General features: G+C 33.3%; 4 protein-coding genes across 4 annotated transcripts; 1 reads left to right on the top strand and 3 right to left on the bottom strand.

Moving 5' to 3' along the window:
• Positions 1–1,290: 1,290 nt before the first annotated feature.
• Positions 1,291–7,485, bottom strand: SMC3 (structural maintenance of chromosomes 3). The gene is made up of 26 exons (XM_065360456.1): positions 7,294–7,485; positions 7,112–7,187; positions 6,993–7,031; positions 6,774–6,913; positions 6,538–6,696; positions 6,339–6,450; positions 6,089–6,270; positions 5,769–6,014; positions 5,573–5,694; positions 5,395–5,502; positions 5,214–5,319; positions 4,984–5,087; positions 4,810–4,909; positions 4,570–4,733; positions 4,152–4,293; positions 3,924–4,082; positions 3,629–3,840; positions 3,396–3,558; positions 3,137–3,322; positions 2,918–3,061; positions 2,614–2,829; positions 2,398–2,534; positions 2,131–2,308; positions 1,878–2,057; positions 1,661–1,801; positions 1,291–1,576 (listed from the first exon to the last, which is right to left on the bottom strand). Exons 1-26 carry the CDS (start codon positions 7,306–7,308, stop codon positions 1,505–1,507), a joined length of 3,603 nt encoding a protein of 1,200 aa, XP_065216528.1. The 5' UTR covers positions 7,309–7,485; the 3' UTR covers positions 1,291–1,504.
• Positions 7,486–7,751: 266 nt separating this feature from the next.
• On the bottom strand, positions 7,752–9,168 carry LOC135842818 (uncharacterized). The gene is made up of 4 exons (XM_065360465.1): positions 8,846–9,168; positions 8,540–8,773; positions 8,295–8,462; positions 7,752–8,220 (listed from the first exon to the last, which is right to left on the bottom strand). The coding sequence occupies exons 1-4, from the start codon at positions 8,994–8,996 to the stop codon at positions 8,117–8,119; spliced, it is 657 nt and encodes a 218-aa protein (XP_065216537.1). The 5' UTR covers positions 8,997–9,168; the 3' UTR covers positions 7,752–8,116.
• A 145-nt stretch (positions 9,169–9,313) lies between these two features.
• GAA1 (glycosylphosphatidylinositol anchor attachment 1) lies at positions 9,314–12,351 on the top strand. The gene is made up of 13 exons (XM_065361521.1): positions 9,314–9,486; positions 9,574–9,723; positions 9,792–10,009; positions 10,080–10,239; positions 10,310–10,417; positions 10,497–10,705; positions 10,779–10,885; positions 10,964–11,041; positions 11,113–11,216; positions 11,286–11,404; positions 11,479–11,669; positions 11,740–11,898; positions 11,971–12,351. The coding sequence occupies exons 2-13, from the start codon at positions 9,582–9,584 to the stop codon at positions 12,251–12,253; spliced, it is 1,878 nt and encodes a 625-aa protein (XP_065217593.1). The 5' UTR covers positions 9,314–9,486; positions 9,574–9,581; the 3' UTR covers positions 12,254–12,351.
• Positions 12,352–12,560: 209 nt separating this feature from the next.
• On the bottom strand, positions 12,561–17,646 carry Cdc42 (Cell division cycle 42). The gene is made up of 6 exons (XM_065362679.1): positions 17,387–17,646; positions 17,057–17,176; positions 16,915–16,987; positions 16,729–16,838; positions 15,268–15,465; positions 12,561–14,689 (listed from the first exon to the last, which is right to left on the bottom strand). The coding sequence occupies exons 2-6, from the start codon at positions 17,159–17,161 to the stop codon at positions 14,600–14,602; spliced, it is 576 nt and encodes a 191-aa protein (XP_065218751.1). The 5' UTR covers positions 17,162–17,176; positions 17,387–17,646; the 3' UTR covers positions 12,561–14,599.
• Between the last annotated feature and the right edge of the window lie 147 nt (positions 17,647–17,793).

Raw genomic sequence — 17,793 nt, 5'->3', positions numbered from 1 at the left:
ACTTCTAAAATAAGATGTTTGTTTCTGCAAATTTGGACTAAAAACGTGTCTTTCTTATGCAATTTTGGAAAAAATTCATTTTTTTCAATTTTGTAAGAATGGAGATTTTTTTCTTCAATTTCTGTAAAAAAAACACCTGACTTTTTTTTGCAATTCTGGTGAAAACACGATTTTTTCTTCGATGAAAAACACAACCTTTTCGAAAATTGAACGGTTTTAATAAAAAACGAGACCTTTTCCGTCAATTTTATTGTGCTACAAAAAAAAACTTCTTTGTTATCAAGGGGGAAAGGACTTCTGTTTAAAATGTTAACAAAAAGCAAGACTTTTCTATTTAGCTTCATAAGTATGTAGGTACTCACCAGGTAGGTTAGGTGCATGTATATGTAGGTACTAATTTTTTTTGGTGGAATTGGCCAAGAAATCAAAATTTTGAGACCTTTAGACCCCTGTGGGACTCAAAGTTTTGCGAACTAGGTATTAATAAATTTTTCTGGTGGAATACCCTGAAAATCTTCTCACTTTGGTGGGAAAAAATACTGCTCAATATTTCATGAAATTTTATTCGATGGCATTGCCTCAGATATATCTTTCAACTGGCATATGTATTTTCTTCCTTTTCATCCAAAATTTAATGCTTATTTAAAGTAACCGAAACAATAATCACAACACGTGCCTTCGATTTGTAGAAAATATGGCATTATTTCAAAATATGTACCAACCATTGTTTTCAGAAATCATGTCATTACATCCTCAAGACATCGCCGTATTTCAATTTATAGATAAATTTAATAGGTTTTTTTTGATAACTTTTCTATTTGACATTTGGTACTTCTTAAAATAGAATTTATATTTCAGATTCGTTAACGAATGTGGCAATCCGGCAGATTTTTCTCAAAACAGGAACTACAAATTTTTAAATGGATTTCGCCCGAGTAATTTTATTAGAAGGAAACTTCATCTTCAAGAAAACGCAGCTAAGTTGTGGTCGCTTAACATCAGAAGAAATGATATCAAATCAAATAAATATGCAAAAAAAAAATCGTAAGTGGTGTATGCAGTTCATAACGGAGGGAAAATCAATTTTATCCGTTTCTCAAACTTCTATCTGTAAAAATTATGCACTCTAACCTCGATCATCTCTATCCGTATCATATCACCTCATTCAAGTCAAGCATTGCAAAAGATATGATGCGGTGCAATTAAACGAACGAATAAAATTTCGGCAAATTTCCGCATTCGTGGGTGTAATCAAGATAAAACTATAGCAAAAAAAAATCACAGTTCACATCAATGGAATATACTACAAAAATATATTTAAAAAGATATCTTATTTACAAAACTAAAACCATTTATTAAAAAAAAAAAATCAATCAATCAATCGTTAAAAACATAAACCAAATGTTGAGGAAAAAAACGACAATCGTTCAAATAATACATACAAATTTTTTGCCAAGTAAAAAACAAAAACAATAAAAAATATGATGAATCGATGAACTAAATTCTAACCGTGAGTTGTATCATCTTCAACGAAATCGTACGCTTCTTCTTTCGTTACACATTCCACGTGACTTACCTAAAAGAAACATAAGTGCAAAAAATTAATAATTTTTTCACGTTTAAGTTCATTTCCACTGCTTTGTTACCTTCAAAAGCTTACTTTATTTCGGAATTTCACTCCGTAGAATTTATTAGCATGCTGCAGCAATTCCGGTCTGAAAGTTGTAGTAATAAATTGGGCATCTTTGCTCATTTCGTGAATCATATCAGCAACAGCTTTTCTGTGTTGCGCATCCAAAGCCTATACAGAAAACCATCGAACGTGATTAAACTCATTCGTGTATTTTCGATTACGTCCTTTTCAACCTTCTACCAACCTGATCAATTTCATCGAATAAATAGAACGGAGCCGGGTCACATTTTTGAATGGAGAATATCAAAGCCAAAGCTACTAATGATTTCTGTCCTCCCGATAACTGATTCATTTCCCTCATCTCACCACGACCGGTGAATGATACCCTGATCATGACACCGGAAAAGCTATCGGCGTTGATTTCCTGTAAAATGAACGGGTCGAGTTAGAAATACGCGCGTATTACGATTTATTTCCGATAACAATTTTGAAATTACTTCTGATCTACGACATTCCTCTCCATCGGCAGATTTCATCACCAATAGAGCATGTCCACCCGGGACCAACTTCTTGAAAACTTCGGAAAAATTCAAAGATACTTGTTTGAAGGTGAATTCAATATCGTGACATTTCTGCTGTTCTAATCCTCTCATTAAATCTTTAATTTTATCTAATCTGAAAAAAAAAAATTGAGGAAATCGGATCATAAGTACATACATCGTATTTGAGATTCCTGTACCAATTTTTAAAATTGAGGAACTTACTCTTTATCTAATTCCTGTTTACGACTGACTAATTTCTCTTTCTGTTCCGAGAAACTCATAAACTGATCTAAAGCCTTTTTGTTCACATGGCTGTACTTTTTCAAATGACTGTTGGCTTTCTCCAGTTCTTTGAAAAGCTGTAAAGTACATATCAAACGGATAATTACCAACAACTTGCAATCAATTATTTTTACGCTTGCTGCACAAGTTACTTACATTCTTCTGCGAATATGCCATATATTTGCTTATCATTTCAGGATTCGGTATAGCACCCAGTTCGCTGATTTTATTTGTACATTCTTCGACTTTCTGCCGGAGCAGAGATTGTTTTTGAGAAACTTTAGATAAATCTTTAGCATCGTTGTCTAATTTTTCTTGCGCTTCTTTTTCAAGCAGTCGCCATTTTTCCATCTCTTCTTGGGCGTTTTTTTGCTGTAGGATTAACAAATAAAATAATAATCGAAAAATATCTACTGGAGGTGAATAAATAGTAATCAAATCTCCGGTATAAATTACGTACTCTTTTAACAGCCTCTTGAACTTTTTTGTCCATGTCTTTGAAATCTTTATTGAGCTGTTCGAGTCTTTTCTCAATACCAGTCAATTCTTGTCGACTATTTTCCAGCGTTCTTTTCCGCTCTTCTAAGGATATTTCTTGAAGAGCCTAAACAATCATATCATCATTTGAGTAACTTGATCTTTTTTTCAATAAATTTAAAATCATTAAAATACTATTTACCTGCACCAATTCATCTCTTCTTCGAACCAAATTATTCGTCAGCAGATTCTCCAATTTATTTTTGTCAGCTTCTAGTTTCATCCTAGTAGCGAAAGCGGTCTTATTTTCCTGCGTTAACCTTCTGATGTCATCATTGAGCTTATCCATTTCATGTTGATCAGCGACACACAACTGTGCTAGTAATTCCTATCGAAAACAACAGTAATGTAGACAAATTCACATCACAGAAAATGTGTCACGACGGCTAATGATCATTTACTTGGTGTAGTTCAGCTTCTAAACCTTCTTTAGTGGTTTGCATGGCTTCCAAATTGGATGCAGCTTGAGTAAGCGAACGTTCCTTGGGTCCTTGATATCTTTCGATACCTAACAACTCTTCTTTCATTAATCTAATATCTGCTTTCAATTTATCGAAGTTGCCTCTGAAAAAATACAAATAAGTTTACAATTTTTTTTTCAAAGATGGCAATTTCTGTATCTTTATGAACTTACTTCGCTTTACTATTTTTGGTCTCGGTACGCTGCATTTCAGTAACAACTACGTTTATTTTGGTTTCGATATCTCGCAACTGTTCTCTCAAAGCTGTCAACTGTTCTTCGGCGTCTCGGATTTTTTCCATGAATTCGTTACGTTGTTTTTGGATTTCCAATTTAGATCTAACGTTTTTAAAATATCCTCCGGTCAATGTACCTTTGGAAGACACCTACCAAGGGAGAAAAACACAATATGCGTAATGTACCATGATTGACAATATTTGCAAATAGAGCGTGCATCGAAAATATTTACCTGATCACCGTCGATTGTGATACAATCTAGATTATACTGTTTCGAAATATTAGTGGCAATTTCCAAATTACGGCAGATCAAAGTTCGGCCAAAAATGTACCTCATGGCTTTATCCAGCTTCGTGTCGTATTCTAATCTGTTCACCATTGGAATTGCATCCTGAAGAAATAGTCGACGTAAGTAATACGATTCAAGAGAGAATAGATTCACAGTGAAACTAATACGTACGTTCGAAGGCGGATATTTAATATCTCGAACTGTCATACGATTACAAGGCATGAATGTCACTTCTCCAGGCAATTTCTGGTTGTTGATTTCTTTCAATATTTGAGTACCAATTTTATCGGATTCGACGATATGGAAAAATAATCTGAAATCAAGATGCTTCCAGTTAAATATTTCTATTTGATAAAAAGAAATATGTATTTCTTTTAACAAGGGGAAAAGGGGGCAAGAAATTAAAAAATTTTACAATATCGATTAGTCAAATTATTGCGCATTTTATCGACTTGAAAATTTAAAAGAATATTTCCTGGTAATTGAGATTAAATGCCAAAATACGAGGAAGTGATTTAATATGTTATCGAAACCCCATTTTCAAAATTCCTATCGGAAAATTCTTTCTAGAAAATTGATGAAAATTCACCTTCCACCGGCGGTCACTTCAACAGCAGTTTGAATATTTGTATCGCACTGAAAATTCTCGATAACTTGGCCGTAGTAATTATCGGCTAGATTCGCAAAATTACCGCCTCGTTGACGAAATGTTTCTAAAACTTTTCGAACACTGTCACGACCGTTCAGAATAGCCTAGAAAATATCAAAAATTATTGAAGATATTCTATGAAATTATAAGTTGTGGGGATATTATCAAACTTGTACACACCTTTCCGGCCATGCTACGCAAAGCCTGGTCAGCTTTGGCTAATTCTTCTTTCAAAGAAGTCAACGTATGTTGTAAAGTATTTTCTTTACGCCACAATTCACTGAAAATACACACAAATCATCAGATTTTGGGTTTTCAAATCGTCTTCGGTCGAAACTTTTTCAAAGAACTTACTTTCTTTGACTCTGATACGAATCTTTATTTTTCTTATGTTCGTAGTACTGTTTATTATAATCATCGATAGCAGCTCTTTGACGCTCTAATTCAGCAGTTTGTGCCTTAAAAAATCACAGTAATGTTACAAAAAAGATATAACCAGTTCATTTAGGCAATTCGACATGCAACAGGTGAAGCACAATTTACATACTGTAGCAGAGGAGTGATATTGTAAAAAATAATATTACCTCAATTTGTTCATTGAGCCTTTTCTTATTAGCCATATCTTTTTTTAGTTCAGCATCCAATTTATCTCGATGTTCCGTTTTATCTTTGATTTGTTTGTTTAAAGATCTGCGAAAATGTAGGAAAACATTTGAATAATTTTCAAGATAATCGCAGAAAGACCGTGAAGGACTTGAAAATCACCTCAATTCTTTTTGAATCCACTGATCTCGTTCATCTTTGGAAGTAAATTGAGATCCTCTGCCTTGCTTGGCGTATAATTCTTTCCTTTTTTGTTCTTTCAGAGATAATCTATCAAAAATACACACGAAGTCACGAATTTGACTCAAAAAAATTACGTTCTTCATTTTCAAATACATACTCTCGTGTACAATCTTCTTCTTTCTTCTTTTGAGCTTCGTACTTTGGTTTTAATTCTTCCAATTCTTTTTCTTTGCTTTTAATAGTTTCCTCTAATTTTTTCAGTTCTTGTTCAGCGCGATCCTGAAGAAAAACATTACAAAATTATTACATTTTTCAAAATTACAGCAAAAACAAGACTAGGAAAAAATAGGTACTTTGGATTTATTATCGCCTAAAACTTCGTCATTAAGATCTTTAATAATGAAATCCAGTCTGGTTTTTTCTTTGAGAAGTTGTTCTTTTTCAACGCTAATTGTTTCTTTCTCTTCTTTGGCAGTTTGGACATCTTTTTTAGCATCTTTTAAATGTTTAGTGGCACGTTTGGCCTCGTCAGCAGCGTCTTTTACTTGACTGGTTAATTTTTTCTGTTCTTCATCAAAATTATTCAATCTGTTCTCCAACTGTTAAACATACAATGAACGTTAAATTTTTAATCGAACTAACTGTTTAAACGTGGCGCCTAACGAACACATACCTCTTCCAGTTTTCGTTTAGTATCTTTGAGATCGCGATCGTGAATACAATATTCCAGAGATCGACGGAGTTTGTCCCATTTTTGATATTCTTTCAATTCTTCCTTCTCTTCTTCGAGAGTTTGTAGACGTTCTTCAATGGTGTGCAAAAACTCGTCGATTTTTTCCAATTTCCCTTCGGTATCTGTAACGATACTGAAAGCGTAATATTTGGTTCGATTTTATGATTGATACTTCAGGATGAAAAATTACCTTTAAGAATGTTGGTAGATTCTTCCTTCTTTTCATCGTAAACTCGAGTACCGGCAACCTCTCTTAGAAGCTTCAAACGATGAGAATCCGGAGCGGTGGCCATTTGGTTGATCTAGAAAAATATTTAAAAAGTGAAATGGTCAACGTCTGTATACTGAAGTGAGTATCCAAAGTAGAAAATGAAACTGAAAAGACGTACTTTTCCTTGTTTGACAATGTAGTAGGGATTCGACCGGGAGAAACCAGCCGATTCTAACAAATTTGTTACATCGGAACGAGTGACTACTTTCTTGTTGAGAAAATATTGATCCTTTTTCGCACCAATTAAACGTCTGAGAACAACTTCATCTTTTTCGATCTGCAAAATAAACAATGATTTAATAGGTCGACTTCAAATACCTACACGACTAGATAACAGATAATTAGTCTACTTACCGGTAAACGATTGTCTTTGTTATCGAAAATGATTTCCACGTAAGCGCTGGCAACTCGAGGTCCGGTACCTTCGTGTAGTAAAGCATGACGTTGCTCTGGCCTCAAGTTGGAAAATTCATCGCTGAGAACGAACTGTATAGCTATACAAAAAAACACAACAGCAATTATCAGACAAGTTTTCCACGATTACGAAATGAGTGCTGATACTGATACACATACCATAGAAGAAGTTACTCTTTCCTGAGCCGTTACGACCAACTGTAACATAATAACAAGAAAATACGAAATTAGGCGATGAAATAAATTCATCAAAATATCAAGAGGTAAATGATACTCACCGACGACATTATGACGCGGATCAAACGGTTCTACGACAGTTTGTTCTCTGTAACTTTTGAATCCGTGAATAATAACCTATATAGGAGAAAACCATTCAGAGTGTTACTTTGCATCAAAATACATGAAATAGTGATAGAATTCTCCTGATAATGAGAGAGATCCAAATTCAAAACGAGCTTACTTGTTTTATGTACATTCTGCCTCACGCCACTCCAAATGACTAGTTTACTGATTAACAGAGCTGAAGTAGGATACGAGTGTTACTAGGCATAATTAATAAATCAATTAAAACTATTAATTTTTCACAAATTCATAAAATAATGCACTATAACCACGCATAAACACTCAAAATTATTTCGCCCCAAAATTTGTAAACTTTGAACAAAATAAAAACAATGTGCACAGAACAAAAGTAACAGAATCTCAAAGTTTTGCGCGCTCTTGTCCACATCACAGATCAAAAGGAATAGAATCATTCTGAATCAACAGTGTGACCACATTGATAAGTTTGATATTTCTCTCTCGCCAACTTTCAATCTTCGGTTAAATTTTTGTTTTTAATTAATTTTCTTCGTCACTTCGTATTCGTAACTTCGTAAGTGTTCGATTAAAAAGTTAGATGAAAAAGAAATACAGGGCTACATTCGATTTAATTCTATATTTATCAATAGCAGAATAGCAGAAAAAAGAAGTAAAACCTGAGGTTGACCGTTAAAAATAAAACTACAAAAATAATATAGTACAAAAAACTAATCCAGATGACCATCCTCACTCACTTCGCTGTACAGCACACATATTTTACACTCACAATCACAAATTACACGCACGCAGTTTCCTTACAACATAAAAAACTATTACTAAACGACAAAAACTAGAATCTAATCTAAAATGGTATAACTCAAATAACAATACTACACTACGTTCGTAGATTTCATAAAACAGAACTTGATGCGGTTACAGTACATAAAATTAGAAATCAACTTCGCAATACATCATTTTCATATTCATCGAATCATCAAATTCGCTAGTAATTTTTGAGTATCTTGTAGCTTATGGAATTGTTTAATATCTTCATCAGTAAGCAAATTTTCAGGTTTATAATCTACGACTAAAATAAAACAAAAAAGAATGTTAATACCGCCATGTAAATTATAACATTCGACAAATTGTAAAACATATTACCAGTCCATTCAGAATCGTACTGAAATTTGATACATCCTTCGCCTTGACCTTCCATCAGAAAAGTAAATATATAAATGTTGGGTTCTTCAAACATAACATTACAACCAAGATACTCCTTGTACAAATTCAGTTTATGTATGACGGTTTTATGAGTTGTTTTCAAAACATCTGTAATTAAATATGCACATCGTATAATCAAATACATAAATTGGAATGATGAATAAAACATTCGAAATGAACCTTACCAGAATTATCGTAAGTTTTGTCCAGAGCTTTAGTTCGTCTGGTCAAGTTTTTATATTTAGGATTCACGTCTTCCTCGCTAATTATTTTGTTCTGGATAACAGTATCGATACTTTTAACTTTAGCTTTAAGTTGTTGATTTTCTTTCTCCAAGTTGTCTATCGACGTTGAAATGGTTTTCATTTCAGCTTTCGTTTTCATGATATCTTTCTTCATGTTTTTGCATCGTTGTTCATCTGTGTACCATAAATGAATTATCGTCGTGTTTCACGTACAATTATTTAAAAGTGATCGAAGGACCACCTTACCATTTTTCCTTTCCTGTATGAGTGATAACAGAAACTGCTCTTCCTTGCAGAGACATTTCACATAATTTTCCCGGTATGCTTTTCTTTCCTGGAACAATTTGCGTTCATTTTCTACGATGTTATTGAGAATGGATGTATCAAGAATGAACATTGTACTGGATTTCACCGATAATTCGAGTAGATATTTATCTGAAATGATTGTAACTTGGAATTAAACCGAAACGTTATAACATAAATTATCACTTGAAAGAAAATTTGATGAACAAAACGTAAATAGAACTTTCGTCTTTTCGCAATCACAAAAAAATCACAACAGTAGAAAATTTCCCTCCATTTTAAAAAATGTTGTTTTGTTGACTTTCCACTAGGGTATTTTTATTTTTTAGTATATTTTATTTATTCGCGTAAAGAATTTTTTGTTTGTTCATAATGTCACACTGATTAACAAAAAAAAACAAAAACAATAAACACTTCAAAAAATGATATCAAATTGATTCAAAAATTTGGATATCTTTCTTGCCGAATAATTAGTGAAAACGCCCTGTTACTTTCAGAAAAAATGACCGGAAATCCTATTAATCCTATCTAAAAACTGCCCCGGTCGTATATTTTCATCATTTCCTGCGGATTATCGAACAAAGGTGAATAAATCTATGCAAAATTGTCTACTTACTAGAGTAGTATCAGCTTCATCACAAACTGTTTTCAATTCCATTTTTACGTTACAGAATCAAAGATGGGCCTGTTAACCGATCCTACTACGGAGGAGAACACTAAAAAAACATTCATTGTCAAATACCATGGTAAACTATGCCTAGTAATGATCCTTAGCTCAGTGGCATGGTTGTGTTTTCTCGCTCATGATAATTTTAGCGCCAGTATGATTGTTTCCATTTATTAATGAAATAATCTTGAAAGCATTCATTATTCGTAAACATCTCTCTAGGCACCTACTTCTCCGAAAATGCTCTTTTACCCGGCTTAGTACAAGGAGATTATTCTGAGAATTCGGAAGCTCAAACTGTACTGACTGAACTTCAAGCTGAAGCTGAAGCGAACCGGTATTCCATTCCGGCTGATTTTCTAATCCATAAATTTCATCAGCTTTATATGGAAGCTTACGTACAAAATTTCACGTTGAATAATCCTCTCAGAGAGAACGTGGTATGAGTTATTTTCGTTCCATACTCGACTAAATTATCCGATATTCGTCTACTCAGCATTATTATTATAGAAATTCACCGGTAAAAATGTGTATGGAATATTACGAGCTCCTAGAAGCGCCAGTTTGGAAGCTTTAGTATTATCAGTTCCTTACAGACCTTTGGCGAGTGTTTATCCTACTACACTACCTGGATTAGCGTTGATGTTCTCATTGGCTAAATATTTTAGAAGTAATTATTCGTTTTTTCAATTCTTTGTGCATCGATATATTTTTTTAGATTTAATTTTATATCTCGAAAGGACAAAAATACTGGGCGAAGGATATCATTTTCCTCATCACCGAGCACGAACAATTGGGAGTACAAGCATGGTTAGATGCTTACCATGGTACTTCATCAGGAGCCAAAGGTAGGTATACTCACTAATGAATGATTACTTCCATTTTGTTAGATTAAAATAACCCACCGCTTGGGTGATTTGTTATTAGGTGTAGTTGATCAAGGTGTTTTGGAAGAACACAGTGGGGCTATTCAAGCAGCTTTGAATTTGGAAATTCACGCTGCGAGAATTAGTCATATCGATGTCAAAGTTGCAGGATTAAATGGTCAACTTCCTAATCTTGATCTCGTTAATTTAGTACACAGAATTTGTTCCAAAGAAGGCGTACGAAATACGTTTTACAATAAGGATTCAAAAGTTCGTATTTCGCTGAATTAATCAATCTTGAAAATAGTTTTTATAATTATTAAGTCGAGTTCATTTTATGTAGGCTGGAATGAGATACTCGACGTGGAATCATAAACTCAGAACTATGCTGGAAATGATCGCCACCCAAGCTACTGGAGTTCCCGATGGTAATCATGGATTATTTCATAGGTATCAAAGTCGATTATTTTGCTTGCGATGAGTATGAAGTATGGTATCTATTTCCACGATGTGAATTTTATTTTCTAGATTTGGAATAGAAGCGGTTACTTTAGAAGGACATGCTAAAGTAGGCAAAGGAGGGCAAACTTTTTACCATATGGGAAGGTATGTGAATAATTATCTACGTTTAAACATTCTAAGCAAACTTGACATTTTTTTTTCTTCGAATTTTCCAGAGTTCTCGAAGGATTATTCCGCAGCTTGAACAATCTTTTGGAAAGATTCCACCAGTCGTACTTTTTCTACCTTCTTCCTTCGACTGATCGTTACATATCAATCGGTAAATTCGAATTATCACTCGAATCAAATTCCATTTTGATTCGTTATTAAAATTATTGTATTTTTATAGGATTATACATGCCCAGTTTAGTCCTATTAGTCAGTGCTTTATACTTGAAGTCATTTGCAACTTGGCTAAAACTCCATATAAACGACGATGGTAAAAAAATAAGCAAAAATTCGCTCAAAGTAAACATATTATTTTCTTCTTTTTACCGAACTTCTGATTCGAGTTTTTAATTTCTACATTGGTTCACTTCTAGGCGGCAAAAAACCTTAACATAATGGTAGTCAGTGCAGTTGTACTAGGCACTCATGTAGTCGGTGTGCTTACCATATCCATCGCCAACTTTCTAGTCAAAAAGTTAACCTGGTCATCCGAAACATCGTTACTATTCTCATATGTAACCACATCTATTTTATTTGCGATTATATTCGCTGCTTCTATGAAAAGGTACTAAATTAAAAATCATTCGCAAGAAATTTCTTTGCTTGACATCATTTTTTATTTTATTTTTTTTCAGATGCCAACCAAATGAGAATTGGATTTTATTAAATGTGATCTGTTTGACCGAGTTGGGAACTTTTTTACTATGCATTTCCATGCATAATTTCTCATTTGGTTTCGTAACAGCGTTAATTTATGTCTTACCTAGTCTTTGGATATCTGCCTCTAATAACAGGTATTACATATTTCAACATGCAAACCTGAATTTCGCTTTCATTCGATTATTAATTCACTTACTTTGTTGCAGATGGTACAAAAAATTAGTCTGGTTGATATTTCACCCATTATTTATAATTTATTGGATTACCCTAGCAACAACTTGGTACAATTTCGACGAGTTGACCGTAATTGAAATATTAATGAAATCATTCGATGCTATGAAGCATTTGATAGCTTTGAATGTTACCGATGCCATGGTTTATGGAAATTGGACGTTTGTCGTTATTAATACCGTCTTGTTGCCAACATGGCTGACTTTTTGGGCACTTTTGAATGCTCCTTTCAAAGTCGTCAAAGACAAACGAGAGTGATATCATAATTTAAAAGACAATTTTTGTATTTTTTTTTATGCTTGAATTTTTTCAAACTTTCTGTAAATAGCTTAAATAAATGAAGTGTTTTTTAAAAATTTTTGTTTCTTGATCAGAATCATTCTAGGAATGTGATATTAAGAGAATCTGAATTTTGAGTTGAATTTTTCCCTGCCTGTGTTCTGAAATAAAATTGGCCAAAATTTGAACATACTAAAGCCTCAAAAAAACAAATGATCAATGCGAGTGTTTTTTTTTTGCATTCAAAGATGTGAAGGAACATTGCCTAATAGAAAATCAGATCGACTTAAATCATGGAAAATTTTCTATTTTTTGAATCATTTTACTATAAATATATATTTAAATTAGTAACAAAGAAATACAAAATTTTACAGTTCTTACATTAGAAAATATTAAAGTCACATACTTTTTTTCATATTTATATGTATATTCAACCGCACTTTGAAAATCGTGTTAAAAGTAGGTATATAATGTACAAAAGTACCTATATTAGAAAAGTATAAAAGTACACATGCACAGAATAAAAACATTGGAATTAAAACCCTCTTCAGGGGGAGAAGGTCCGATTAAAACAGAGTACGGTTTACCCTCTCTTCTACAAACACAAATCCCTGAATTAAATCCGGCCACATCAGCACCTTTCGTATAAAAAGTAGGCGCGTGTATATCACTCTAACATCACCACTACTTCGCGGATCTTCGATTTATACTATATTTTTTCATTATAAACTTTACAAAAAATTTAAAAAAATAAGAAATTTGTTCATATAGTATAAACGATTATCCCTACAATATGGCTAATAATTTTTGATTAGTACTAAATACGCTTAAAAAAGAACAAAAATGCCTTTGCCTTGAAGTTGTAGTATACTCTTGTAAGTAGATATCAAGCAGGTCTAAGACACATCGAAATCAATTAATGCGTATTTTCCATTGATTTTTATATCTTGAAAATGGGACCCTGAATCTCAAACACTCGTGACTATTCTAAGCAGCATCGTGTATTACAAATCTGAGTACAGATGAATTGATGTTTCAATCATCAGAACGAAATTAACAAATTATTATTACTTTAAAATATTCATTTTTGGTGAATTTATTTACAGCGGAAGGTATGCGTGTTGATTTTAAAAAAAAAAATCAAAAATGCATAAAATAACTAATAATTGATGAATTTTACGATTAAAAAATTAATCCATCTGTATCTAGATTTGTACTCCGAAAAGCTACTTCAAAAAAGTACGAAAGCTCGAAATCTGCCTCTTCAATACACAAAAATGGACCAAAAACACTTGATAATCTCGACGAATCGTCGACCAGCCTGATATCTACTCATAATAACATCACATTCGTCACGAATAAGAGACATATTCTCGTAGTATATCGCGCAGCGTAATTAAGCCATTTTTTAAATGGCCGCTCTGATGGTGGCACACGACTAAAATATATCAACAAGAAAATATATGCACGCAACATGCGTATTATAACGTTTAAATTAGTACTATTAAAAATTCAGTAAATAATTTTATATAAAATATAGTACGTTATAACTTAAAAGATATTTTAGAAAAGAAAGAAAAGGGAAAAAAAAGATAAGAAAATTAAACGCAGATACGTGAATACAATGATAAATTATCGTATAGATAAAACGTGTAAAGTACGCTGACTACAGAGAATGAAGAAAACAAAACAAAACCCCAGAAATGTGATAATTGGAAAATCTCGATCAACATCCATCAATAAAAGGTATCACGACTTCACGACGCTGCTGGTACATACGGTAGGTAGGTATAGGTAATAATATATTAATTTACGAGTACGTACAAATTTGTCATTCCATAGAACGCTGATATACTGCATTTTTTTTTTTTTTTTTTTTTTTTTACAACAACGAGTACAACGTCTGACGTCATAACTCGTTCGCAGGGTTTTTTAAATACTCGAAAAAAATTTCGACTAGCGACGTCACCCATCTAATTGCGCATGCGTGAACAAATTTTCGATCATTTAAAAAAATCATACCGCAAGATTGGTTTTTTATTCATGGCCAAATGACGTCAGCTTCAAAAAAATCACGCGAAACGGAAACAAACGACTGGTCAGAAAGGTCAAAGGAGAGGAGGGTGCAGAAAAACGACGTGAGTAGAATGCCAAATGCTGAGATACTTAGGTTTAAATCGTTTTTGATCGTCGTTGAAGATATCATCGCTCCCTGAATGTGCCATATTCGTACTTGCTACTGTTGTTTTGTAATATAATTCAAATAATAAATTACTATTATAAAGTTTGTAGGTTTTTGTTTATAATAATTTTCATTTTCATCACTTATAAAATCACGCATTTCCTTTTCTTGACTGGTTCCGGCGGTTCCAACGCTGCCAGGATCGCTTCGTCGAATACGTTCTTCAATCCTTTCTGTAATTTGAAAAAATAAAATTTTTTAACCAATAAGAAACAATATTTTATTCAAGGGATATATTTTTCGAACTAATGACCCAAGAAAAAAAATGAAAAAAAAAAGACTGGAGGATAGTTTTGATTTAACCACTATCTAATCCTCGCTACGTTCCATTATCTCAATCTGATAAGAACATTCGATGCAAAGGCTGTTCACGTGAACCAAATTATACGATGTTTCTTGAACCTTCAACTTGAAAGCGTCGAAAATCTAAGATGAACAAAGGTACAAAGTGCATTTTTCACGATCAACTTTCCTTCGAGAGTATGCTATCAAAAACGATATTCAAATTTTTTCTGCTGGTCTTGATTTTTTCAACGCTTGCTACTTCCAATTTCAATGCAACTTTTCTTCCTCAAAATTCGCCAAATATTATTTCGGGTTTCGTAAAGGACAAAAATTGATTCAAAAAATAAACCTGTAACCATCTACAGACGATGTACCCCCCTCTTGTTCCTTTTTAACTCGACTTTTAAGGTATGAATATGGATTTTTTGAGAGGATCTATTGAAATAAATGAACTTCGTCAACATACTTGCGTAAGAGCAGAGCATTCCACATATTTAACAGCTTTCAATTCTTTCGCTAATTTTTCTCCTTGTTCGAATGTGATTGGTTTTTGTTTATTTTTAGCTAATTTTTCAATGGTAGCCGCATCTTCTCTCAAATCAATCTGTGTTCCGACCAATAAGAATGGTGTTTTTTGACAATGATGAGTGATTTCTGGAACCCACTGCGAACAAAAAAAAGATAATACGTTAATCAGATCGAAGCCGGATTAAAATGCATCAAGAAATCGTCCTATTAAATTAATATAACGAGCGTGTGTGTGTGTGTGAAACGCAGACGTCGTTCGACCGCATTACTCGGTTCGTTTGAATCGTTTTATTACATATACATAGCTCTTCGTGAATATGAAGTAAAGATTAATACAGCTCAGTTGCGTTCGAGTGAAAAATCAACAGCGTTGCTAGAAAATTACAATATAAAAATTGTGCAATTCGCTCGATCGCATTTCAAAAGTAGGTTTTTCTTTCTTTTCAATAAATTCTTCGGCTCACTTTCCACCACACCACAATAATCTATGCAAATGCAGCAGTCATTATATTTGCAAACAACTGCTCAGCAAACGTCATTTTTTCTTCTTTATATGCAAATTAAATTTGAAAAAAAATTCGATTCGGTGCAATTTTTGAGATGATAATTAACATGGAAAATTTCTTTCATCTTTCAACATTCAGGAAATACCCTCTTTTCTTCGAAACACAATTTTGTTATCACATAATACGTGAACTTGATCTACTGCACAGAATTTCACTTTCCGTGATCTAAATTTAGCCACCCACGTAATATCCCCTCTATCTGCTCCCATTTAATCACCGAGTCTAGTAAAATTACGCAGATGGAAAATTAGATATATTTACTGCGACCAGGAAGTCATTAAATCGAGAATTTTCATCAAAGAATTATAGAAAATTTCACAACTCGTTTTTGAATTATTTACTGTATAATAAATTGTTGATAAATGTTACGTTCTTCACGTAGTATTTTTCAATTGAACGAATTTCAAGTTTATATTAATTGAAGTCAATTGCTCGACAGTACATTTTCATATCGATACCGGTAGCTCTAAACGAAGTTAAGAAATAAGATTTTCTCAAAAAAACACCCCACAAGCCAACGTTACGTAATCCGCAGCAAACCAATGTGATCACGATTAGATGAAAACGAATTCGTCATTTTAAACGGGAATTGACGTGGTGCTAAAACGTAAACAAATTTCTTGATTGTTGATCAGCTAGCCTTGAATTATCTAGAGTAACTCGAAGGTGAAAATTTCCTCGCTTTTTTCAATACTTTGATATTGATCGGATTCGGATTCATCATTCATCACACGAATTCATACCATAAGCATATTGAGTTTTACTTCAATAACACGAACGTTCAATGGAACGTAACATGTAGTTACGAAAACCCCGATTACAATCAAACTTACTTTTTCTTTGACGTTTTCAAAAGACGATGGCGAGACGACAGAAAAACAAACCAAAAACACATCCGTTTGTGGATAACTGAGTGGTCGCAGACGATCGTAATCTTCTTGACCTAATACATACGATACAAATGAGTAAATCAACTGTTCAATTGAACCCACGCTAATTCTACAAGTATGAACATTTACCTGCTGTATCGAATAACCCTAATGTGTATGGCTCGCCGCCTATCATTACTGTCACCGCATAGTTATCAAATACCTGTCATCAAAATCGAGAGAATTAGCTACACATCATCTCAGGGTAATCACAACTGGAAAAATCACTTACCGTCGGCACATATTCAGATGGAAATTTGTTTGTTGTATATGAAATTAGCAAACATGTTTTACCAACGGCTCCGTCACCGACCACTACGCACTTTATCGTTTGCATTGTCTGTGTTTCTGTCTAGAAAAACGTTGATAGATTTAGCCAATATGCATACGCTAATTAAAGAAACAAACAACTGAAAAGGTGGTTGGTGAAGTAAAGGCGTAGCTAGTAACCAATCGTACTATTTCACCATATATCAATCATTTTAAGGGACATAAATGCATAAATTATCAATACGTTTGCAGCGATGATAAAGCTATTACTCATACGCTTGAAGCAACTTACTGTGTTAAGTTGGCGAATGAATAATTCTTAGAACATTCGCAATAATGAGAGACCGCTTGGCCGATAGAAAACTATCAATTATTTCAAAATTCAAGCTTCTATGGCGTTGGTTGAATAGCACTGAAATAATAGAGTATTTGGGCGTCAACTAGTACATATTATATTTCACTCGCGATAGAAACATTCGCTAATAAATTGATTTCGGAATTAGTAAAAAACAAAACGACTACACACTAATCTTGTTTTTTTTTTACCAAAATAGCTAACGTTGTATCAGAATTTTCCACAGATCATTTTCAACGAGAATTCTCAATTTGGGAAAATCGTAATTACCGTAATTACCGATGAGATTGTTATTTCTGGATGGCGTCAAATTACCAAAACGTAAACGTCAATCTATCGAAAAA

Source organism: Planococcus citri, chromosome 4, assembly GCF_950023065.1.
Source record: "Planococcus citri chromosome 4, ihPlaCitr1.1, whole genome shotgun sequence".
Classification (NCBI taxonomy): Eukaryota; Metazoa; Arthropoda; class Insecta; order Hemiptera; family Pseudococcidae; genus Planococcus; species Planococcus citri.
Note: the sequence above shows the minus strand (reverse complement) of the source record. Positions and strands in the feature narration are given on the sequence as shown.